The following is a 25,692-nucleotide window of genomic DNA, read 5'->3' as shown; positions in this document are numbered from 1 at the left end:
GCGTTGAAGCCGCGCTCTGATTGGCTAGTCAAACTCCGAATATTCTTTGCTATTTACCTCCGAGCAACTCGGGGAAAATGGCGTCCCAGTTTGCATCCGTGACAAGCGAAGAAATCACTCAAATTAACGACGGTAGTGTATATTATCTCACTTTTTTAGTATATACTATATATATATATATACTATATACATACTATATATAGCATAGATATAGTATATACTACCTCAGTGTCGGTGGTTAGTGGTGGATATTTGCCTCGCCGCTTCGCGGCTCGGTAAATATCCACCACTAACCACCTCCACTTTGGTGAATAGTTGTTAATTAATCACCTCCGAGTAACGTTTGCGGCATTCGCGCCCGGAAATTTTATAATCGTTTCAAGAAAAATGAGTCAAATAATTTCTTTGTGCTAAATTACCTCACTGTTTCAGTATATACTAAAACAATAGTCACCATTGTATCAATGGTTATTAGCCGGGTGGATTGTTACCTCACCGCTGCGTTTCTCGGTGAATATCCACCTCTACCCACTTTCCCTTCGGTAAACAGGAGTGAGAAAATCAAACAAACATTTTGGTCATTATGCTTTTCGTTCCTGAAAAAGACTCGGCTGTTTCCAGAGAATTGAGAAATTTGTTTTTCGCCTTTGGCATGTAAAATTTGCCAAAACTAAACCTGGACTGAAACGAGTTGCTCTGAACTCACCACATGTTGGAAAACTAACTAAAAGAACTATTTTTCTTTCATTGGGACATGGTATAAAATGAAAAAGCCACTCTCCGACAAGTGAATAAACATTTAAAATTTCTTAGCTGTCTTCAAGAACGTGATTCGACATGAGCGTCAAATTCAAAATTATCTCTGCAGTGACTTATTTTAAAACTGATCTCTGACAAACTTGAGAATTGAATCGGATTTTTTCCTCCCGCTTCATTAAGGCCGAAATTTCTCTGAATTTTAGCATTGACGGTCTGCAATATGCAAACCTTTGAATATACATACTTGCGGCAGTTGTCTTGCACGGAACAAGAATTACTCTTGTCCTAGTTTGTTTGTATCTTCATACGATTTTTCAGTCGAAAATATATTGTGAAATGTCACATTCAGGGCAATTTTAAAACGGTCTCCGGAACTTGATAGTTTTACAATGTCTGTGTATGGGTCAACCGAGTAATGTGCATTACCAAGCTTAAAGGTAGTAAGTGCGCTAGCGTTTTCAGTTTCAAAAAGTTCTCAAAAACATATTTTCATCTTCTTCAATCTCAAAAACACGGTTGAATTGGACCCAGTCTTAATCGCTTACGTTGAGATATATCTTACTTGAGTCATTGTGACGTACACAGTCAGTAAAAGTACAGAACGACTCAAGTGACAAGTGCTTTCGTCGTACCTTATTGAAATGCTAATATAGACCTCTGGACAGGTGACTAAACCTTCAACCAAAATGCGGTTTTTGTTAAGACCGATTCTTGCTTTGGTGATAATTACAATTTTGTTTGTTGGAGTTGCAAAATGTAAGTTTTTCTTTGACTTATTTTTAAAGTACTTTTTCTTTGGAAGTACTTTTTCAGAAATCTCCCCTAGTTTTTTTTGCATCGTTGTTGAGTAATGTTGTTTCCAAATTGCAAAACGACAATGTTGTACGACAATTTGCAAGAAATCTTGCCCATATTACTTGCCTTTAGTCATTTATCAGGAAAACGTTAAATTTCGAACAACTGCCTTTTTAACGGTTTTGATGAATGAGCGCGCGCCATGTCGTTCTAAAAATTCAGCTTGTTAGAGGGTTTACGTACCACTTCTCAAGTTTTTTTAAGTCAGCGGAGTAGTTTTAAATCAGTTTCCGCCTAAGGAGTAGAAAGATAAGTGACCAAGATTAAGTCTGTATCTTGGAGATTGCAAACTCTTTTCTCCAGCTCGCGTTTTTTTGGTGCAAGGTTGAAAACGACAATTCCACCTATTTTCTTGTAAACGTACTTCTTGCCGAAGAAATGTCCTGTTACATTTACAGTGAATAACGCACACTGTTGTACATATCGAGTTTACGTATGATGCACGATCCTTCGCAGTAGATAGCGCTATTTATGCAATAGCTATTTTCGCTATTGCATAAATAGCGCTATCTACTGCGAAGGATCGTGCATCATACGTATTTAATACCGCAGTTCAAAATATATGAACTTCATATATCCATTGTCGAGTTTAGCTTGTTAACAAATCATCTCCGAATTCACAACAGCATGCGTCAGTGACAAGGATTGTAAAGGCGAGGAACGGTGTTACAAGTATAGTTGCAAGAAACCGGGTAAGAACATTTTCAAACTGCTATATTAGGCCTACTCTGGGGCCTTAAGTCGCCGTAGCTTTGGGCGACTTTGGGCGATTTAAGGCGACTTGAGCAGAATTGGCAGAAAAAACATTGTGACTTTAGGGGCTGACCATTTAACTTTTGAGGGGGGGAGGTGATTTTGAAAAAAAATTCCTGTAAGCGCTTGTTCGAAGAAAAAAAATTTCATGCCGCCCAAATGTAACAGAAAAAATGTACCAAAACATCGGAAAAAATATCCTTCACAGCCTATTGCTAGAAAAAAATTTCTTGACGACCAGAAATCACCCATCCCCCCCTAAAAAGTTAAATGGTCGGCTCCTTAGGCGATTTAAGGCGATCTAAGGCGACTTAAAGCGATTTTATTTGACTGAAGTGATAAAATCAAAGTTAGCACCAGTCTCTCCATAAACCTTAAAAATATTTACAGAATCCCTTGCAATAAACACAATATGATTAGAGTGGGGTGAATGGAGTCAATTGGGAAGGGTGGAACCCTTATAACATTGCGTAACCAATAGCGACTTAAGCCAACTTAAGGCGACTTTTGGTGACTTAAGGCAACTTAAGGTCCCAGAGTAGGCCTTTTATTAGTAACGTTTTTTCACCACTGTTTTGAGAGAGAGAGTTTATCATCTTGGAGAAAGAGAGAAAGCCTGAAAAATCATGAAAATGATTTGAAAATATGGTTCTGGATGATCCCTTCTATTTAAAGTGAACCTACATCAGTGCACCAAGCCTGCTGACTGCCATAAAGATGCCGTATGCCATCGAGAAAAATGTCATTGCAGAGGACGGACAGTAGGGGAAGGATTGGTTTGCAAAGGTATTGTAAATTCTACCTCAAAAAGATCATATGTACGCAGCTAGATAAAGAGGGAGACATGGGGGGTTCTGAATACTGCAATAACGCAAACAAAATAGAACAAACACCGACTTGTAGAGCGCCTTGCGGCGGCACACGCATTTTTGTCTCTCCAGTTTATTTTGGTGAATTCAATTTCCAACGGCGTTTATCGATCAAAACACCATCGGTAAGGTTTTTTTAAGTGTTATCGTCTTCAAACGGCACTGAATTATGGAAGGGCGACTTTACTTTCTATCTTTTCGACCCTGACCATCTCGCAAACATTGGGTCCTGCAGTTTGGACAAGTCTGGTTCGGGCTGGCCTTACCCAAGTGAAACCAACTCGACGAGGAAGTCGGGCGGGGCGTGGATGGATAGATGGATGGATGAGCTTTATTTAAACACGATAAAAAAATCTAAAGCTACAAGCTTCTGGGGTCGTGTATTTATAATTAAAAACATAAATCCTAATGTAAATAAAATGTCAAAATATTGACAAGATTAGTAACTAAAGCATTACGAATTATACATGAAATTTATTTTTTTACGAGATGAAATCATTACTAAATGGATAAAATATCACTACAATGTTCATGAATAATCGACAATTATATACAAAATCTGCATTTCTACGCCGCGTTGTCGAGGCGGAGGTAATCTCGAATTTAAAATCCTTGAAGAAATCTTTTGTTCTTATCAGATATCGATCTTTGTTGCTCAGATGCGATGTTCCGTTCTCCTTGAGACAAATCGTATTCCACAGAACGGTGCCTCTGTAAGCCAGCGAAGCCTTCATAAATCTAGTTTCGAATCTTGGTACTGATAAGCAGTCTCCACCCAGTAGTGAATATCCATTACTCCTTTCTATGTAAATATCCATTACTCCTTTCTATATAAATATTATTAGACAGCAATTCAGGCAGGCCACCATTTTGTGCTTTAAAAAAGATCTTAAGAATGTCTATTTTATAATGAAAATAAATAGTGGGCCACCAATCATAGGCCAGCACCTCTTTTGAAGGCATGTCTCTTGGTAAGTTAAAAATGATTCGAGATGCTCTACAATGAAGTCTTTCAATTGAATCAAGTAAATTTGAATTACAACACGCTCCCCAAAGTACAAGTCCGTATTTAACAGAGGGAAAAATAACCTAAAAGTAGAAGTCTCTCAAAACGCTTTTTGGCAAGAATCTAGATCGTTTTAACAGGTCTAGTTTGCTAGCAAAACTCTTCTTAACATACATTAAATGTTCATCCCATGTTAACTTGTTTCGACTGTCGAGCCTAACACGCGTGCTTTAGTCACCCAGTTTATACTGTAGTCACCCAATAACACCGGGGCTATCGGCCCCATTGGGTTTCCCCTACAAAGTAGCATCGCTTCACTCTTTCCTGGATGGGGTGTTAACTGGTTTCTACCACACCAGTCATAAACCTCCTTCAATGCTCCATTCAACTTTGCGATGGCCTCGTCTGCCGTGTCGCCTATACAGAAGACCGTGGTATCATCAGCAAACAGATACACAGACCCCTGACCGTTTGGAAAGAAGAGCTATACCTACCCTCGTATTAAATTCAAGGCGACCATTAATTCAAATAGGATGTTTTTCTGGGTTTTTGGAGCAAAATGTGAACAAGGAGATTGGTAATTTGCATTCTAAAGTTAGTGAATTAAATATTCACTCTGACACCTCCTGCCCAACTACCAACTGCATTGTTGTTGATCGTAGTCCATTTTTGCCAACGCAAAAGGACCGTTCACCATTGTTAACTCTTTGCCATGCTAATGTGCGAGCTGTGAAGTCCAAAATTGCTTGTTTATGGGAATATATCAGCTCCAATGATATAGATATATTTGCGCTCACTGAAACCTGGTTAACAGAGGAGGATACTGCAGAAAAACTTAAGATTTACTCCCCGGAATCTCATTCATTCATTCAACAAGATCGAAATGCTCGGCGGGGTGGCGGAACTGGACTATTGTTCAAGAATGCTGTCGATGTAAAAAAGATTGCTTCAGGGGAGAAATCGTCTTTTGAGTTCTCAGAGCGGCGAGTTAGTTTTAACTCACTAAGGGCTAAGCTAGTTGTTGTTTATCGTCCACCGTATTCTGCAACACACCCTATTACGCCTCGTGTGTTTTTTGAGGAGTTTGGCTCTTATCTCGAGACAATTATTCTATCCCCGAAGTCTCTTATTCTGACTGGAGACTATAATTTTCATGTGGATGTTGAGATCGACCCTGATGCAAGAGCATTTTTGGATTTACTAGCGTCAATGGGATTGAAGCAGCATGTAAATGTGCCAACTCATGTGAGCGGCCATACGCTTGATTTGATGATAATGCGTGAGCATGATCCAGTCATCTCTAGCGCTCCCGTAGCCGACCAATATCTGCCTGAGCATGATCCAGTCGTCTCTAGCGCTCCCGTAGCCGACCGATATCTGCATGAGCATGATCCAGTCGTCTCTAGCGCTCCCGTAGCCGACCGATATCTGCATGAGCATGATCCAGTCGTCTCTAGCGCTCCCGTAGCCGACCGATATCTGCGTGAGCATGATCCAGTCATCTCTAGCGCTCCCGTAGCCGACCGATATCTGCATGAGCATGACCCAGTCATCTCTAGCGTTCCCGTAGCCGACCGATATCTGCATGAGCATGATCCAGTCGTCTCTAGCGCTCCCGTAGCCGACCGATATCTGCATGAGCATGATCCAGTCGTTTCTAGCGCTCCCGTAGCCGACCGATATCTGCATGAGCATGATCCAGTCGTCTCTAGCGCTCCCGTAGCCGACCGATATCTGCATGAGCATGATCCAGTCGTCTCTAGCGCTCCCGTAGCCGACCGATATCTGCATGAGCATGATCCAGTCGTCTCTAGCGTTCCCGTAGCCGACCGATATCTGCATGAGCATGATCCAGTCGTCTCTAGCGCTCCCGTAGCCGACCGATATCTGCATGAGCATGATCCAGTCGTCTCTAGCGCTCCCGTAGCCGACCGATATCTGCATGAGCATGATCCAGTCGTCTCTAGCGCTCCCGTAGCCGACCGATATCTGCGTGAGCATGATCCAGTCATCTCCAGCGCTCCCGTAGCCGACCGATATCTGCGTGAGCATGATCCAGTCATCTCCAGCGCTCCCGTAGCCGACCGATATCTGCATGAGCATGATCCAGTCGTCTCTAGCGCTCCCGTAGCCGACCGATATCTGCATGAGCATGATCCAGTCGTCTCTAGCGCTCCCGTAGCCGACCGATATCTGCATGAGCATGATCCAGTCGTCTCTAGTGGTCCCGTAGCCGACCGATATCTCCATGAGCATGATCCAGTCGTCTCTAGTGTTCCCGTAGCCGACCGATATCTGCATGAGCATGATCCAGTCATCTCCAGCGCTCCCGTAGCCGACCGATATCTGCATGAGCATGATCCAGTCGTCTCTAGCGTTCCCGTAGCCGACCGATATCTGCATGAGCATGATCCAGTCATCTCTAGCGTTCCCGTAGCCGACCGATATCTGCATGAGCATGATCCAGTCATCTCTAGCGTTCCCGTAGCCGACCGATATCTGCGTGAGCATGATCCAGTCATCTCCAGCGCTCCCGTAGCCGACCGATATCTCTCGGACCACGCATCTGTTTTGTGTTCTCTTAACAGCGCAAAGCCTGATTGTGTTGTAAAGAATATTCGTTATCGTCAACTAAAGGCAATTCATTTTGATGCTTTACGCCAGGGTATGGAAAAATCCGAACTTTGCACAAGGAAATTCAGTGACCTTAACGAGCTAACGTCCAGTTACAAGTTGACACTAACATCTCTTCTGGACAAGCAAGCGCCAATGAAGGAGAAAGTGGTTGCCTGTAGGCAGCGCTTGCCGTGGTTTAACAGTGAGATTAAGTGTGCTATAAGGGCAAGGCGGAAGGCGGAGAGGAAATGGCGAAGGACAAAATCCCACCAGGACTTTCGCGCTTTCAAAGACGCGCGAAATCGCGCAACGTTTGTCATGAATTGTGGGTGCTGTGAGTATTATACTAATCTCATAGCTGAGAACGGTTCAAAACAACCGAACTTGCTTCGTATCACCAAGTCGCTGCTGTATGAACTGTCTGAAGTGTCGTTTCCAAAGGATCTAGCTCCAGATGATCTCGCCTATGATTTCGGAAATTTCTTTATGCAGAACATCGATAAAATTAATCAGTTAATTGATATGCAGAGCTTTTTAGAGATGTCAAAAGCCGGAGAAAAGGAGTGCGCTGATTCTGATACGTGTGCAACTGTCACATTTGCCAATTTTAAAACGTTGTCTTAAGAGAGAGTCTCTGAGCTCATCAAGAAAGCTGCCAAGAAATCATGTCCGCTGGATCCAATGCCTACTTCGGTAGTCTTAGAGGTTTTGGATGTGTTGTTACCTGTGATCACGAACATGATTAACTTGTCATTCGAATCTGGCGAATTTGCTAGCGATTGGAAGAAGGCTTTACTAAAACCACTGCTCAAAAAGTGTGGACTTGACATTGCTTTTAATAATTTCCGCCCAGTTAGCAACCTCCCATATGTTTCCAAATTGTCAGAGAAGGCAGCGGCTAATCAGCTCATTAATAACATGACAGCTAATGATTTGCATATGCCTTTTCAGTCCGCGTACAAGCAAAACCATAGCACCGAATCAGCACTGCTCAAGGTCAAGAACGATATTTTGTTGAATATGGAGTCGCAAAAAGTCACTTTGTTCGTTCTCCTTGACCTTAGCGCTGCTTTTGACACTGTTCGACACGACACTCTTCTAAATCGTTTGAAGTCGAGATTTGGCGTGGATGGCAAGGCATTAAAGTGGTTTGCGTCGTACCTTACGGATCGTTCACAACGTGTCACTATAAATGATGGCCTATCATCTGCTTTTCCACTCAGACAAGGAGTTCCTCAAGGAAGTTGTCTCGAGCCTCTTCTATTTACGGTTTACACCAGTAAGCTGTTTAATATCGTCAGCAAGCACCTCCCAAGTGTACACTGCTTCGCAGATGATACACAGCTGTATTTGGCGCGGCATTTAGTCCTACTGTGCAAGGGGAGAACGAGGCCGTGGCTACCGGTTAGGCAATGCATTAGTTTTAAGATTCTACTATTTTTTTTTAAGGCCATCCATGGAATTGCGCCAACGTATTTAAGAGAACTTATGTCAATTAAAAGACCAGGAATTTATAAATTAAGATCCTCCTTGGATGATTTGTTGCTTGCAACGCCAACTTATATATAATTATAGAAGTAGGGTGACATTAGGAGACAGATTATTCCAGGTCGCAGCTCCGGCACTTTGGAATGTATTACCGCGTGAGATTCGTTCTATTACAGATCTAGGGATTTTAAGTGCCACCTGAAAACGCACCTCTTTAAGGAAGCTCTTTATTAATTTTTATTAAAATTTTATCGTGATAGTTGCTAGATAGTAGCTAAAGAGCTAAACCCAACTAGTTTAGCTCTTTAGTTATTTTGGGTGACCAGCAACTGTATGTATTTCAAATTTATTTCTCGTTTAATTTGTAACTAAGGTAATTTTACAGTTCAAATAAACCTTGTCTAGTATCGTAACATATGTTGTATGCTTTGATTTTATCATAGTATATTTTTAATAACTATTTTTGAGATGTAATGCGCGCTTGATCATTTCATGGAAAGCGCGCAGAATAAGAATTAAATTATTATTATTATTATTATTATTATTATTATTATTATTAAGAAAGTCTCACCACGCACTGGTCTTTGGCTGGCCGGTAGTGTGCGTGGTAAAGGTCAAGTGAAATACCAACAAACAAGGCCTGGGCTTAATCTGCTATGTTTATTGAGGATTAACTAGGAAGTATTGGTTATTTTGTTCGACAATTAACCATGGGTTATCACAATCTAGTTTCAAAAGGGTTAAAAGAATAAACTGCAACCCTGGAAATGGTTTATTTCACCGAAAACCGTCGATTTGAAATTACAAACATCGTACACCGTAAGATTTGAGATCACCGCAACACTGCGATGCGAGTTGTTCTTCACTGCAATATCGCATTAAAAAGGGTCAACACCGCATCACCGCAAACCCCAATATCCCCTTCGATAAAGAATTCCTGTTGGATTTTTGAAACCAACTGGGCCAATAAAACCATTCATCTCCTCTCACTGTTTACCAGTTTAATTGTCCCATCTGTTGGGATATCAGAATCTCACCAGACTTTTTAATTCTTTTATGCAACACTAAACTTTCTGTTTAGGATTAAGGTAAGGGAAAATTTAGGCCCATACTGTCACTTTCTAAGATATTGACTTAACTAAAAGTTGTCCTACGTTCAGCCTCTTTCCAAAAAAAAATTAAAATGTTAGAGCTCTCCCATTACAAGCGATACAGCATTTCCTAAAAGGAGAAAACTCCTGATACTTGCGATACAATTCAGGTAAAACGCTAGTTATTTTATAGCATTTACCAAGAGCTACTTCTGCTAATCATTACAAGAAAAGGAACAGATATACACAATCACACGACAATTTTTAAACCCACTCCATTCCACCACAATGAGGCGAGGGCTTCCCTCATGTACGCTGGCTGCTAACCCCGTACCTTGGTTAACATGGGAAGTCTCCCAGATTGATTCAATGTTATTTTAATCCCTAATTTTTTTGTATTGTATTGCAGCCTCTCTTCCCTGCCCAAAAGAACACCATTGTGACTCAAACGCCCTCTGTATTGTTGATCCCCGGTATCCCAAGAATCCGTACTGCAGATGTCATCTCGATTTCAAGAAGTCTGATAATGGTGCCTGTGTAGGTATGATGTCGCTATTAACGTTGTAAAAGTGCTTGAAAACTACAAGGTTAGCGGAGAGAACAGGACTTTCCTGTTTGTGCCCTCTTCTTCCAATACCTGACAATATCACGACAGATACCAGCAACCTCAGGGTTTTCTCCGCTCCCGATTTGTCGCAATCCTGGGACCTAACGACGACTTGGTTTTTGTGGATTACCTCTGTGAAAGAATCAGTAGTTGGCTTTGACCTTTAATTGCTTATCCTTTTGTTTCCATTTTAGAAATGAACGAGTGTGAAAAGATAGGCAACGTGTGTTATGGCGGAAGAGGATGTAAACATGTAGATGGCAACTATGGTTGCTTCTGTATCGACGGTTTCACTGAGGTTCTTGTTGGTTATAGCTCAGTTTGCAAAGGTGAAATAAGGGCAACATAAATGTCATATTCAGTATCTGTGATTCCTGGGCTATCTTCTGATATCTAGTTTTATATGGTTCTGAACTATAATTATTAAGTTACACTTGTATGAAAAAAAGTGTATCTTTTCATGTTTACCTCCACGTTATAAGTCGATGAAAAACTGTCTTCTCCTTGAAGGAATTCTTTCTCAAGTGTATTTTCTACGAGTCTGTTTTTTTTTCCGGCGCAATGAAAGGTTGCATTGTTGGGTTGTGAAGGGCAGATGGAGCCATAGGAGGAGAAAATGGACTTATGCTTTGTGCCTCTGTCAATTTTGTACTTGCAGATATTGACGAATGCAAGAAGAGTCCAGACAAATGCCCAGCTAACTCTCACTGCACAAACACGGAGGGTTCATTTAAATGTGATTGTAAGGCAGGATTCCAGAAGACAGCTGATGGAGCTTGTGAGAGTAGGTACCCCAAAGAGGTCCACGTTCCGCGCATAGGAAACATTTCGCCCAACGTCTCTTAACCCTTGACACCTTAACATCAGTATGCATATTCTCTATACTGCTCTAAAAACATTTCCTTTAGTGCCGACAAGGAGAATTTTTTAAACAATACAGAGCTTCTTTGCTTGGTGATCAGCTACTTTAATAAGCTCCTTTATGTGTGATTTAGGGGTGATACTGAAAAGAAAAGCTAGATTCTGGTCACTCTTGGAGATCAAAAGGGTTTATAATGATGATAAGAACGGTCAATCTGCGGCGACCAATGGCTCGCATATGGTACAAAAGTTCCTTGCTTTTTAAGACTTTAGAATACGGCTAAATGATTCAGCAAACGGTTAAAAAGGCATTCTCAGAAGACACCAAAAGAAGACAGTCTTTTATATAATGCGGTTAATAAATGGAACATGCACAGAACACATACAGGTAAAACTGGCTATCTAAAAAGATATTTGTACGTATGAGTCGGTGTTTGAACAGTAAACTCATCATGCTTAGAAAAGTCTTGATTCCTCCTTTTAATAGTTGAATATACATTGTATTCAAATTACAGAATAGATCTGTTTTCTTTTACAAAAGTGGTATGTTCGTGCCGTCCAAATGGGGAATGCAGTGATGAAGGAAAATGCTCTTGTTATGCTGGATATTTTGAAAATGGGGAAGGAAAATGTGAAGGCAAGTGACATTCCCAGCAGACTAAATCATCTTTAGATTCAATGATAGAGATGATGGAGACAATTCCCATAAGAATCGTGGCATGTAGCTACTCGTGGTGGTAGATAAAACAACATCATAGTCAGTTTATATGAACTTAAAACTCCAGACTTAACCATCCATTGATGAAGTGCTACTGATTAAAGTTATGGGAACGGGAATGGCGGAATGGGAACAGGGCGCTCGCCTCCCCTGCTGTGGCCTGGGTTCGATTCCCGGCCCCGGTGTCAGATGTGTGTTGAGTATGTTTTTGGTTCACGTCCATGCTCCGAAGGATTTTCTCCGGGTCCTCCACGCTTATCAAGAAATGATTTGAGTTAATGAAGTGAACACAATTTATCATTTTTCACTTTAGACATAGACGAATGTGATGCTGACGAGTCTCCGTGCGATGATGAAGGCTCTGAATGTAAAAACCACCAAGGCTGGTTTTCCTGTTCTTGTAAACAAGGATATGCGAAGAAATATGATAAATGTGTCCAGGAAGGTATGTTATGGAGACTGTTCACATTAGCGACGTAGGCGTCTGGCTCGCGACCGAAAGACCAGTCAGTCAAAAGAGTGACACGTGCAAACGTGAACGAGAGAACCTTAAACTCTATTCACATGACCACTGGGATGCCTCTATTCATGAATAAATTATCACTATCGTCGTTCTTGCTGATATTAAAGTCATTGTTGAAATTGTTACTATAATTTTAATTAGCATCATTATTATTTCTTTTTACTTTATTTTCCGTTCGCGGGATTTTGTCAATTGCCAATGTCATAAAAACGATCTTCCGAGGAAACGTTTTTCAATTTGAAGAAAATGCAAAAAAATGTAATTTTACTTCAACGATTTTCGTAAATCGCTGAATCTAGCCACCATTTTGAGAGTACCTGTGACGTAGATTAAGGGACATGTGAGAATCATCGAAAGGGTTGTTGCAATTAAATACTCAAAAGAGAAGATTGGTGAGAGCAGATAGAGCAATTTTCAGTTGGTTGTCAAAAGTAATCCGGGATTACTTTGATTTTGCTTTACTCTGCTCTGTGATTGGTTCAAAATAGTCGTGCCATTTCCTCAACCAATCTAAATCAAGAGCAAAACTAAAAAACTAATCACGACTTGGTCGGCCGCGTTTTCCCGCCATTTTTAGACAGTTTGGTTGTTTTCCGCGCTTTAGACAGTTTGGTTGTTTTCCTGCGCTTTAGACAGTTTGGTTTTTTTGACTTTGAGGTCTTATTGGCTCTTTAAAGCATTATCCATTTTTCTGATTGGTTGTCGTGATTACTGTAGGTTTTGTTTTACTACAGTCAATCAAAAAGCACTCTAAAGGGGAGATTTATAGATGTTATCAACAAAGCACGAAAACCCTTCTGGGAGGATGTAGTTCGAGTTCCGCTTGGTAGCATTCACAATACCCAATGATTTATTTTTAAAAATGTAAATTCGCCTCTTTTCAAGCAGAGAAAGAACAGATGTGTAAGTGCGCAGAGAACGAAGAGTGTTATCAAGGAAAGTGCATAGGTAAGAAAGGATAAGAGACGAATGGAGGTCCCGTCTCCTGCAGGGTTAGGGGTAGGAGACGTTAATTTCCCACGCACGAGATTACTGTGTGATGGATGTCCTCCCCTGGGGGTGGGATGGGTGGGGTTTAATGGGTAGACTACTCGCATGGATCGCATATGTTCCGTTCTAGTCCTACCTTACTGCAGTAATGCAGTGAAAATGGATTAGAAATTTCCTCAAACTGTGCTTTGGAAGAAGTAGGTAAGGATGGTAGTTAATACTTCCAAGTAGTCGACAGTGAAAGAGCCTCGGAATATTTTTCCAATAATCAAGATGACTGTATCTGAATAAAGTCGGCAATGATGATGAAAGAGCATTGCAAAGATTACAATGCAAGTGTAAACTACAATACCTGTCCTGTCAAAACATCCAGATAAGAATACGTTCAGAACCAGAAGACATGCTTAAATTAAAGACAATTTTCCAATTTCTAGTCAGTTTAAGGTTACTATTTTTACAAATTCATCTTAAGATAGTCTTTTTGGCCAAATTTTTTTTACCAAGCTTATTCTGCGTTTTTAGGATTTTGAAAGCCCTTTAGACAAGTGATGAAGGTCATGAAGGATAGGGTGATTTCGGTTCTTTGACATTGGTTTTAACGCTATGAACGCCTGTTCGCAAGGATGACTTATGTCGCACGCATACCCTCTTCATTCCCATAAGTTTCCTATACATGTACACACCACTTGAGAGAACTTAATGAAAAAAATACCGTACAAGCCTTTTTTTTTGCTCATAGTTTGTGCCCGCACCCGAAAATCTTCCAGAAAAGAATGCTTTTTATTCCTCATCTTCCTATTTGCTTATGGAGGGTCACAAACAGGTTAGCCTCCAATCCCTGATCATCTCTCAATCCTAATAGTAGCATATTTTTTCCACATCTAGATACAAGTCTTTTTTTTGGTTCAAGCCACTCAATACACGTTTCAAGTCAATTAAGCGTACACGTCCTTGTACTGCTTGGGAACCTGGCCCTCATTGCATAAGAAACCGCACCTCCTTCTTGCTTCGTTGCTAAATAGCTCATTTTCAACTTTATCCCATTAAGACTGGCAATTAATTATAAATAAGAAGTGACGATTAAAAGGCACCATTTGTTGTGATATAAATCACTACTTAAGAATTCAAGAAGTTTTTAAAAGTCTTATTCATTGTCGTCACCGTTATTTCCCATTTTAAAGACATTTTTTCAGATTACAAATTCTTCGACTCTGAATTTTGGCGCATCGCACCTGTTCCTCATCTCTTCCTTGGGACATAATTTAAGTTGTGAATCAAACGTTTCAGGATACACTATGGTACACGTACCTTCTCAGATCTTAACAGTAGCGTGACACAATTATCAAGGAGTTTTTATATTAAAAACGACTTCTAGTTACACAAGTTGTTTGAATTTTTTTCTTGTATTTGACAACAATTACGCAATTATGACCAAAATCTTACTTCCTACTGAAGGAAAGTATTCTCCAGGAAGCATTTTATTTTGATCTCTATGATTAAAAAGCAAATATGAAATTTTCACACTGTTTGACTATGGAAGCCGTCAGGCGGTGTGCGCACTCCGATTGCATTGTGGTAGCGCTATTTTCAATATGGCGGTAAAAGCGGTAGAAATGGGTAGAGTTTGACTGAATATTCCGTAAAAGTTAGGCCATTTCTTTTTCCTTTCACTATAGGTAAATATAATTTTATATATTTTGAACGTGTAGAAGTATTTTTCGTGCGTATTTGTCACTTATTATATCGTTCTCAAGGACAAACGCAAGCACTGTATTTTAGCATGTAATTTGAGACCGGTTTTCGAGAAGGTCAGATTCGTTGTACGTCGTAGTCTGAAGCCTTTCAAAGATTTGTATGGCCACTTTGATCCTTCTTCAATAGCTCTGACCAAACGCGCTCAAACGCACTCCAACGGTACAAATTTTTTATGTATTTGAAGTGATCGTGTTTGAGAGACCCTTTTGTGGAGCGAAAAGGCCCATTCCCCATTTAAAAAACGAGTGGGGAATGGGTCGAGTTCGCGGCGTAAGTTTGTCTGGGATCGTTACTCGAGACACAAATCTTTGTTTGCAATAGATTTGTGCCCCGAGTAACGATCCCAGACTAACCTGCACGACGAAGTCGACCCACTCCCCCACTTGTTTTTGAATGGGGAATTGTTGTGTTTAATGTGTTGCGTTACATAGCTTCAGTTACAACTGAAAGGGCATTTATCAAACGTGTTGTATATCTACTTTCCTAAGTGAAGGAAAATTAACTAATCGCGAGTGTTGTGTGGCAAATCTTCTATCTTGATCATTGAATGAAGGACAGTTTAATTAGAGCAATGAAAAGAGTCAATTAATCCATGAAAACCTCTACCTTGCGTAAGGAAAGCCGGAAAGCAAAAGGTAGTCGACCGTAGATGGGCCTGTGCGTCTCCTACCATTCGCTGGCGCTTTTAAATCTTCTACTCTCAAAGTTTAGCTCTTTGGTCCGATAAACCAAACAGGCAATCCAACTAGCTTACGCAAATCGTACAATTTATTCCAGTATATTATTATTCGATCTGGAGAAAAGAAATTAAATACATTTGAGAAACTGAACAGGATCTATCGATACATAAACACACGAGTCAAACTATTAGCTAGAATTGCAGCACTGATAACTTACTTCTGTGGCGATGTCTAGTAGGATTGTTTCACGGTATACAGGTCAGCAACAGATATAACAGATCAGGGTATAACAGAATACGGGTCAGCGCGACAGGTCAGCAAAACATGAAGGTCACTTCGAATCTAAACATCTGAACTGAAAACAGACTTATTCACGTGGCTTAATTGCGAAACTTAGTGTCAATCAAAGTCAATCAGGAAATCAAGTTAATAATTCATTGTATTAACGAAACACTCTTATTAGGATATCTCTTGATGACTTTCCTTTGTAATGTGATAATAAGGGTCAATTTTGAGGTGTCATAATTCCCCATTTGTTTGGTTTTTTTTTATGTTTAAGGCGGACGGCCAGGCTCCCGTGAGGGCGGTGCAATGCCTGCCGACCAACATGTCTACTCCCTACCCATGGCTGAGGTGCAAGGCCTTAGGGCGGGGTCCGCCAGAAACGAGGGGCACCAGCCGCCAACTTCGCTGGGGAATCGAACCCCACCTCACTTAAAAATTATCACACACACACCAAAAATTAAACACACACACTCACTACCTTAACATTAACTAATTTTGTATGTTTTTGAGGTTTGGCAAAACCGGATGAGATTGTGTTACAAAAGGCCATATTTTCTTCTGTGCGCGCGCTATTTTCTTTGTTTCAGAGTATACGTCTCTCCTGAACATAGTTTAACTATGTCCTGAAGTAATAACTCCAGAGATACGTTTCTCAAATTAAAACCCTCATATAGGTTTCCTCTATTCTCGAAGGCTATTTTGAAATTCTGTACTTTTTTACTAGACGTGGAGCGCGAAATATTCGTTCTTAGGAGGTGAGGGGCTTCTTCTTTTACAAATCCCGTATTTACGCTCGGTGGAAAAAGTTCGTGTATTACAAGGTCTCTGTCTCTTTAATATGCGTTTGCATGTCAACAGTTGAATAAATCGTGTCTAGGAATCAGTTGTGAATGTAACCACAGGCGGTCCGAGCGTACTGTGTGTGACTTTGGGGTGTAAAGTTTATTTAACGGCAATAACTAACAGTTAAGATCGCATTTCAAGCGTACGTGTGGGCGGGCTAGGACAAAACACTGACCCCGTACTGACCCCCCTTACTGACCCCTCTTAAATTCACTGGAAATCATGAATTGAAGCTAACAATAACAACCTAACGATACAAAATTACGATATAATAATACACTCACCTCTTAAATTCCAAAATGGCGGAAGATAGTCAATCTGTTTAATGCCTATAGTCTGCCATGGTCCAAACTCGTTTTACCACGATATTGTCAGGCCCGGTTCAAACGTCGAATTTCACACGTGCCGAACTTAATGCGAGAGTTAAATGCATGTGAAGTGCGACGTTTGAATCAATTAAATTCGACTGTGTTCAATTAAATGCGACTTTTGCCGTATCTGCGACTGAAACAGTCGAAGATTCGACTTAGGTTCGACTTTTAATTCAAACGACGCATCTCACATGTGCCAAACTTAATGCATGAATTACAGGAAATTATCATAATTCATTTATTACCCACAACTCGCCAGGAATTCTATGAATGCCATGCGCGAAAAAGCCAAAACAGCACAAAAAAATGGTGGGAGACGAAAGAATTCGTAGTTCTTGCTTTGAAAAGACAAATACAGTTGTTCGACGTGCGGTAATTACTTTTGTATGAGGTGTTCGGTTTTTGAAAACGAAGAGGGCACTCCTGGGTGGAAAGTAGGAAACTCTGTGGCATATTGTGGGTCTCTTTCAATGAAATGATGGGACGTGAATCAAGTGAAAGTATCATGACGAAAAGCCAAGATAAAGAAGCAAAAACAAACAGCAAAACAAGAGCATCAGTGAAGCAATTAAGCAAACGCTCAATAGACGTATTCGTCTAGCAAATAAGTAGTGCGCCTGGGAATATCGACAGCGAACAGAGTTAAATTCGACTGAGTTTAATTCGACGTTTGAATCAAATGCCGTATTTAACTATTTTAGTTGACTAAAATAGGAGTTAAGTTTGGCACATGTGAAATTCGACGTTTGAACTGGGCCTAAAGCAGTGCGCCTGGGAATATTGACAGCGAACAGAGTTAAATGCGACAGAGTTAAATTCGACGTTTGAATCAAATGCCGTATTTAAGCATTTTAGTCGACTAAAATAGGAGTTAAGTTCGGCACATGTGAAATTTGACGTTTGAACTGGGCCTTAGTTCTCCTACACTCATAAACGAGTGGCTAGACTTACTCACAAGTCGCACTTTTGAGCGCGTAGCGCGAGCCGAGCTGAGCGAGCGATAGCGAGCGAAAGCGCGGGTCGTGCGGGTCCTACCACACCAGAACAGAAAACCAAGAGAACGACTTTGAGAAAGTCTGACGAGTGGCAAATGTGTCGAAACATTGTGTACTGGCCCGGGGGGAGAAACTTTAGGATTTTTTGGGTGGGGATGTGCCACTGGAACCCTTAACCTATACTAGAGCTAGTTCAGCTGAATTTTGCTACCCAATACCATAGTAAACTCCCCAAACCCCCCTATCCCAGAGTAGCTGTTTTCCAGCTAAAAAAAAAAAAGCACTTACCTTCTTTGTCTAAGTTACAAAAAAGCTAGTCCACCTTCCTTCTTGTATAGTGAGTCTCAAAGATTAGTCCTAAATGAGTCCTAATTTTGGACGGGTTTTGGACACTGGTTTTCGATTTTCAACCCCGTATTCAACTTGGTCGCGTTGCGAGTTACATGCTGAGCTCCGGGGCTGAGCTATGCCAAGCACGCACGTACGCCATTATAAGGAACAATAAATTGTTTAATTTTAACCAGTATTAAAACCACCGACTTCCGTCTGAATCCCGATTTTTGACAGTTAATAGTATCCAGTACTGTTTTATGATAGCCATCTATTGACTCTTTCTTTGCTTCTACTCCCGGGGCTGAGTTGCGTAAATTTCAACTTGTTGATTTGATTTTTTTATGTTTGAGTGGCGATTCCCGGTTTCCCTAGTCCAGATAAAATCTTCAACCAATTGATCAGTTTCCTGAAAAATGATACCCTATTCTAGACCCAAATGCTCAGATTTATATACCCTATCCTAGAGTAAACTGCTTGAAAACCATACCCTTCACAGCAGCACATACCTATATAGCCCATATATGGCAGTACCCCCCCCCCCCAACCCGGGTAATAGAGAGACAAGGTAGGAGGCCGACGGCTGCGTCGGGGACCGATCGACCCTCAATCCAGCACATTTTTTCGCGAAAATCCAATCCAGTCGCCAAATAAACACGCCGGGCTCATAGAACAAGAATAACTTGAAACCGTGAATGCACTAAAGCAGCTCCAGCTTGAAACGCGAAGCCAGCAGCAGGCTCCGTAAAACTTGCTCGGGGCACCTGGAGACGAGTAATATAAGTCCCCATGGAGTGAGGGGAGTCCCAGATTGCTCAAAAGTAACACTCACCGTCCGACTACACCCTCGGGAATATTGGCCAGAACCCATTCTTTCTCAACAGCCAATCACACACCGAGATGGATATAAAACTGTTTCAGCGAACCCACTCTTTAATTTGCATCACCTCTGTCTTTCATCTACTCGCTCAAAACTTGTTCCGTTTATGGAGGACACTACTGTGAGTTACAGCCCTAAGTTATTCGAGTTCTTTTACAAGCATTTCGTTAAGTTTAAGAAAAAATAAAAATGTTATTCTCCATCCTGGGTCGGTCCGTATTGGGAAAAACTGTGCCCTCTGTCTTGTGTACCGCTCTCGACCTAGCGATGCTTCTTTAAATACTTCACCGTCTGTTGAACTGTTTCCGTTTAAACTCACTTGCCGTGCTCTTTTCTGATCCGAAGCGGTAAAAACATCCGCACGCACATGTCTGGAAATGGAATCACAAGCTAGCACACCAAGAAAGTCGTCATTTACAATGAAATATATGAAGTTCATATATTTTGAACTGCGGTATTAGATACGTATGATGCACGATCCTCGCAATAGATAGCGCTATTTAAGCAATAGCGAAAATCAGACCTGAAAAAAAAAAGAATCAGGCCTGTACGGGATTCGAACCACTGACCTCTGCGATACTAGTGCAGCGCTCTACCAATTGAGTAAACAAGCCAACTGGGAGCAGGCCGTTAAGTTGATTCGTAATAAACCCGTGAAAGTGATAAATCAGATACAATGAAATATATGAAGTTCATATATTTTGAACTGCGGTATTAGATACGTATGATGCACGATCCTCGCAGTAGATAGCGCTATTTAAGCAATAGCGAAAATCAGACCTGAAAAAAAAAAAAAAAAATCAGGCCTGTACGGGATTAGAACCACTGACCTCTGCGATACTAGTGCAGCGCTCTACCAAATGAGCTAACAATTGTCACGCGATCCGCGTGACCTTTCTGGAGTTCAGTCTACCGCCGATGCACTTCATTCAAAATCAAATATGGCGGCCGAGTTTGAGGATCATTTTCCAAGACTCGAAGATTTATGCATAAGATTCGTATCTGCCAATGGAAACCTCTGGAATCCTAAAGTTTTCTTAGGTGTGTGACATTCAGTATAATTACTTTTGCTGATTTCGGGACACGACTGCCTCAAGACTTGCTTTGGGTAACAAAGAAAGTGTATGCACGAGTCCGATGATGTAAGATCAGAGCGAGTAGAGTTTTCAACAGTACAAGTGCAATTAGCGCGAAGGCTTTTAATCGGGAAAGGGGGGGGGGGGGTTGGACTAATGGGGGAAAGAGGGAATATATAAAAGAACTCCTGGAACTTACATTTATCATATTTGCCGCCTGATAACTCTGTCGATCAGCGGTGTGCATGTACATGTATTGTTACGGGGAAAAAGAATCCTTGAGCACTCACAAACAATGGGAAATTTGCACTCTCATAAGTACCTTAGGGTTTTACTTTAAAGTATTGTTCAAGTATTGAAAGTATTGTTCAATTTATTATCAATGTTATTTATCAATGTTGTTATCAATATTATTATCAATATATGATTTTTTATGATTTATTAAATTTTGAACTCTGAATATTGCATTTTTAGTGGTGTTCTGATTGATTCACTCAACACCGGTTATCAACTCATATTTGTAGTCACCTTTGGAGATGCATTGCACCAACTGTTGTGGGGCTGAAAAAGGGCTCCTGATATGCAAATTTCCAGGAGTTAATAAGTTTATAAAAACAATTATTATTAAAAGCTGGATTATTGGATAGTGCAATTCAAGACTTTTTATTGGCTTAGCCATTATGGTATATGAGCCAATATACCATAATTTACAAATATGGTAAGCATATGCATCAGCTTAAAATTAAAAGGGAGCTAAATTTTTTTATCTTGGGGGCATTTTTACTAAAAAAATTATTCTATCAGCCCTTTCTGGAATGAAAATAGTTATGACCAACTTATATCTAATGTGCATTCCTAAAATAATTGTTGATTATTAATAACTGGATCATTGGATAATGCAATTCAAGACTTTGTATTGGCTTAGCCATTAAAGTAAATGAGCCAATATACCATAATCTACAAATATGGTAAGCTTACGCATCAGCTTAAAATTAAAAGGGATCTAAAAAATTTGTCTAATACAAAGATTTGTCTAATATCTTGGGGGTGTTTTTAATAAAACAATTATTCCACTCGCGCTTGTTGGATATGAGATGATTATAACCAACTTGGTGCTACGTGCCTCGTTGGTTATCTATCATCTCGTATCCAGCACACGCTCGTGGAATAATTGTTAAATATGTACATTTAATCATATATGATATACAATACCATTATGTAAATAAAAAGTGCACCACGTAACCATAAGTGAACATTTCCTTGTATGTATGTATTCTAAAATGAAGTTTAAGTTTGTTCTACTTTTGCCTTACGAAACTTTCAGGAATTCCTAGACATCTACTTCTTCCAATTTTGGAGAAATTCCAACCTTTTGATGTCGAGAGGCTTGAAGTCACTGGCATTTTTCAAACTGTTGGTAAGAAAGACTTCAAGCTCAAATTTACCTGTGGATATGGTAGAATATACCACCATGCACATTATTTTGAAGGCCCCGTTAACCCTTTACACCATAACATCAGCATCTATATTCCCTATACTCTACTCTAGACATTTCCTTTGGTGCTGACAAGGAGAATTTGTTTAATAATCAAAGCTCCTTAGGTCCACAATCATTTCATTTATTCTTGTTATCTTAATAAATGATTCAACAGTTAATGTAAGGAGAAATTTACTTAATAATTAACTCAGTTGATGACACCAAATTATCTTTTTTTTTCTTGTTATACCCCCTCACTGACATAGCCAGACAGATTCCTTAAAAACTTTCCCACCCAATTTGTTTGTTACTTGGTTTGTACTTTCCTCTGTTGAATGAGTATGATAATGTATTAAGAGCAAAGGAGAAACTTCTGAAACTACTTTAAATTATTTGATTTTTTAAAACATTGTTGTACTGCAACATTAATCTTTTTGTATCTTTAAATGTGCTATTAAATGTTTCCCTTGATTTCTGTTTACTGGTGATTTTTTTTTTATTGTCAATAGGACTTGACACAGATCAACTTTGGAAAAAGTTTTACTTGCATTGCTGGCCAAGAAAGAGTAAATGGCCAGATGTTTATTTTACCAAAAAGGGGATTCCAAAGGGAGGTGAGAGTTGGCGTATCTGTTATCTCCAAAGATGTCTTCAAGATTCCCTCAACTGCCAAGGTGATCCTGATAAAGAGAGAAGTTGCTCTTCTCGTGCAGGTATATGTATATGGAGTACAATGATGAAAGATAAATTGTGTAGGAATGTTGTAAAATCAGTTAACGAAAAATTGTGCCAATGTGCTCAAGCTTATTTAAATTAAGTCAGAATGTCTTATCATTCCAAATCTGATTCAGAAGATACAGATTTATCGATCAAGTTGTTGAATTTGAGCAGTTTTGCATTCAAGATAAATTTTAAAGTTTGGGAAAAGTATGACAGTGTTTGGTAATTTTTGCTGTTTTTGTCTACCTTTTTGTAATTCTGTGATATTTTTCTTTTTTTTCAGTATTGTATCAGTAATTTCTTAGGTTTTAATAATATTCATTGCAGATTTCAATGCGGACTGTATCCCTTGTGACAGTGTTGTTCCTTCCAAAAACCAAAGCCTCAAAAACACTGTTGCACTTTGTGGAAGATATGCAACATACTTGCGACTTTACAACTCAGCGGTCATCTTACTGTTTGAGAATCTGGACCTCTGTTTCAAACTTGTGGATTATATAGAATTTCTTGAGGTTTTCCTCTTAAGAAACAATGGAGTCAATCAGCTGTGTCATCTTCTTCAGCTATTAACTTCAAGGAGACTAAAATCTGTTGGATTTTGTTTTTCCAAAGTTTCGGGTGCAGAATTATGGGACAGGATCTTTGACTCCTTGTCAACCAAAGGTCTTCCCAATCAAACTTACGAAGAAGAAGACAACTTTATCAGCACATGTACATGTACTTCCAGCCCAACCTCAAAACATAAAGCACTCATTGGAGAAAGCAAATTGTCTGCCGAGCAAACTTGTAATCAGTCAAATTGTGGACACAGGAAGACTGCCTCAGATGAAATCTCAGGAGTTCAAGTTGATTCTCTCTTGAATGACTGTACAGACTTAAATAAAGAAATTACCCTTGAATCTTCTCATAAGAATGATGATATTGATATTTATGCCTTTGATGAGTGGAATGACCTGCCTAAAACCCCTGAAAGTACTGTAAGCGTCTCTTTTAGAGGTTTCAAGGAGGGTGTAGGCGATACTAATTATGTTTCACTGAGTTCAGATCTCTATGATGAAGTTTTTGGTCAAAGCACCTGTAGACAGCCAAGTGACATCATGCCTACTAAACTTTTCCCTGGTGAAATCCAAGGATTGCAGCAATCTTCAGAACCATGTACATGGGATTCCACAATAACCTGTTTTCCAAGGCAGACTTGTTTCCTGGTTCATTTTGAGTTGGTAGGGTTTAGGCTTTACTCTGACCTTTTTGCAATGTTTGTTCACACTCTTAAAACTTGGTTGGCCCTAGAAACAATCATTCTTCAAGATAATGGTCTTGATCTTGTGTCAACACCTGGCAGGGAGTTCATAGAAACACTTAGTTTTCTCTGCATTAACGGAAGACTACAGAGTCTCCAAATCACTGATAACCCAGTTAGTGATGAGTTCACAAAACTCCTTTTTGAAAGACTTGTGGTCTCATTGTGCTGTAAATGTCACAAGGATTGTAATTGTAGTCTCAGATATTTAACCAAATTGAAATTCTCTTCCAACAAAGTTTCACCAGGTACATCTCTGTATTTTGGGAAGTCACTAGGAGATGTATGTCGATGTAATGTACCAGTAAGCAAGCAGTTTTTGGAAAAGATGTTTGATTCAGTATTACCATCAAGCGACTCTGCTATGAGCACTGAAGATTTGACTCACAAATCCTTTAGTGAGCTGAAGAATTCATATGTCAGTCATTGTTTGGCTTGTCAGAGTGGTACCAGTGGCCGGAAAGTAACTTATTCAACTGGCAGTTACAATCATGGTACCCAGAAACTACCGGTAGGGTGCAAAATAAATACTGAACCAACAGAGCCCACTGGATCAACTGAAAGTTTCTCCCAAAATAAGAACCCTTTGCTGTCTAAAAGTGGCAAATGTGATGTGTTTGTTGGCATTCAAGTGATGAAGTTGAGTTGTGTGGTTGGGCAGAAAGGTGCAACTTTCATTGCAGAAGGACTAAAAAGAAACAGCACTCTTCATTCCCTAAGTTTGACAGACTGTGACATCAACACTGTTGGTCTTGCTAAGATATTCCAGGCATTATCAGGTGAAAAACACCATGTCAAGGACCCTTCAAGTACCACTATTATCAGTATCTTATGTGTCTATCATGTCATGTCAGAAAGTGAATAAGGCTTGCTATATTTTCATGTTGCTTAATGGGTATATTTTTACAAAATTACACACTAATCTTCATAATCACAGGGTAGGAGAAGCAAGAGGGCTTCAGAAGAAGTTAAGCTCATCAAGTTGACTGAATCAGAAAGTTTGAAAATGTCTTTATGTATTGGTATAGTTTGTTGTCAGGTTTTTAAGGAACTGATCTGTTTGAATATAGTTAAAAAGTTGAAATTGTTCAAAGCTCTGTTAAATGGCCCACAACACACAGCCTCTTGATTTTGAATCAAAATGCAATATTTTGGTGAAGGAAGAGACAAAGGTGTTTTGTTCAATACTCAGTTTGTACATGTTAGTATTATATTGTTACTATCAAGCAACTTTTAATGAGAATTTCTGACTTTGTTAATTCTATTACCTTAGATAACAGTTCTGTGGAACATTTGTGTGTAAAGGGCAATCATTATGATCCTGAAAGTGATAACAGCCTTGCTGAGATGCTTTCATCCAATAATACAATAACTGCACTGGACATGAGCAGTTGTCAACTCAGAGGTAAATGAAAAGAAAATCATCATGCACTAACTCACCCCTTGGGTGGTAGAGACACAGTGATAGCACCAACAGCAGTTTTAATAATCGTCATCATTATCAATGCTGTGACTTAGTGGTAGAGCATAATTGAAGAGCAAAGTATCTGAAGGTGCACTGGGGTTCAATTTCTCAAGGGGACTTTTCTTTTTCCCGTGACCATGACAAGATAAGTGACTTCTTTCTTTAAAACATACTAAGCTCCTAGTTTTTGTGTTCTCTTAAAAACTAGTAGTCATGGTTACCTTACATCCCTTCTTCTCCATTGTCCTATACTCTCTCCCTTCTTGTCCTTCTTCAATTCTTTCCTTCCTTCTGTCTTTTATGATTTTTATAGCATAAACCTTTTGAGGTATTATGGGGGGAGGAAGGGTTAAGTTGATTAACTTATTGCATGACTCAG

The 25,692-nt window shown here is 39.9% G+C and overlaps 2 protein-coding genes across 3 annotated transcripts in view; both read left to right on the top strand.

Annotated features, from left to right (window-relative positions):
- Positions 1-1,356: 1,356 nt before the first annotated feature.
- On the top strand, positions 1,357-14,519 carry LOC111340056 (uncharacterized). The gene is made up of 10 exons (XM_022946838.2): positions 1,357-1,515; positions 2,241-2,306; positions 3,043-3,153; positions 9,847-9,978; positions 10,239-10,373; positions 10,703-10,828; positions 11,447-11,542; positions 11,937-12,068; positions 13,035-13,094; positions 14,022-14,519. Exons 1-10 carry the CDS (start codon positions 1,446-1,448, stop codon positions 14,120-14,122), a joined length of 1,029 nt encoding a protein of 342 aa, XP_022802573.1. The 5' UTR covers positions 1,357-1,445; the 3' UTR covers positions 14,123-14,519.
- A 5,664-nt stretch (positions 14,520-20,183) lies between these two features.
- LOC111340054 (uncharacterized) overlaps positions 20,184-25,692 on the top strand; it is a 7,679-nt gene continuing 2,170 nt past the window's right edge. For both annotated transcript variants that reach the window (XM_022946836.2, XM_088730392.1), the window contains exons 1-5: positions 20,184-20,316; positions 21,676-21,768; positions 22,338-22,541; positions 22,876-24,627; positions 25,122-25,253. In XM_022946836.2, the coding sequence (XP_022802571.2) occupies positions 20,217-20,316; positions 21,676-21,768; positions 22,338-22,541; positions 22,876-24,627; positions 25,122-25,253 (2,281 nt within the window). In that variant the 5' untranslated portion in view covers positions 20,184-20,216. The remainder of the gene's footprint in view (positions 20,317-21,675; positions 21,769-22,337; positions 22,542-22,875; positions 24,628-25,121; positions 25,254-25,692) is intronic.

Source organism: Stylophora pistillata, chromosome 8 (genome assembly GCF_964205215.1).
Source record: "Stylophora pistillata chromosome 8, jaStyPist1.2, whole genome shotgun sequence".
In the NCBI taxonomy this organism is placed as follows: domain Eukaryota; kingdom Metazoa; phylum Cnidaria; class Anthozoa; order Scleractinia; family Pocilloporidae; genus Stylophora; species Stylophora pistillata.
The sequence above is the reverse complement of the archived record's forward strand: the minus strand, read 5'-3'. Positions and strand labels throughout refer to the sequence as shown.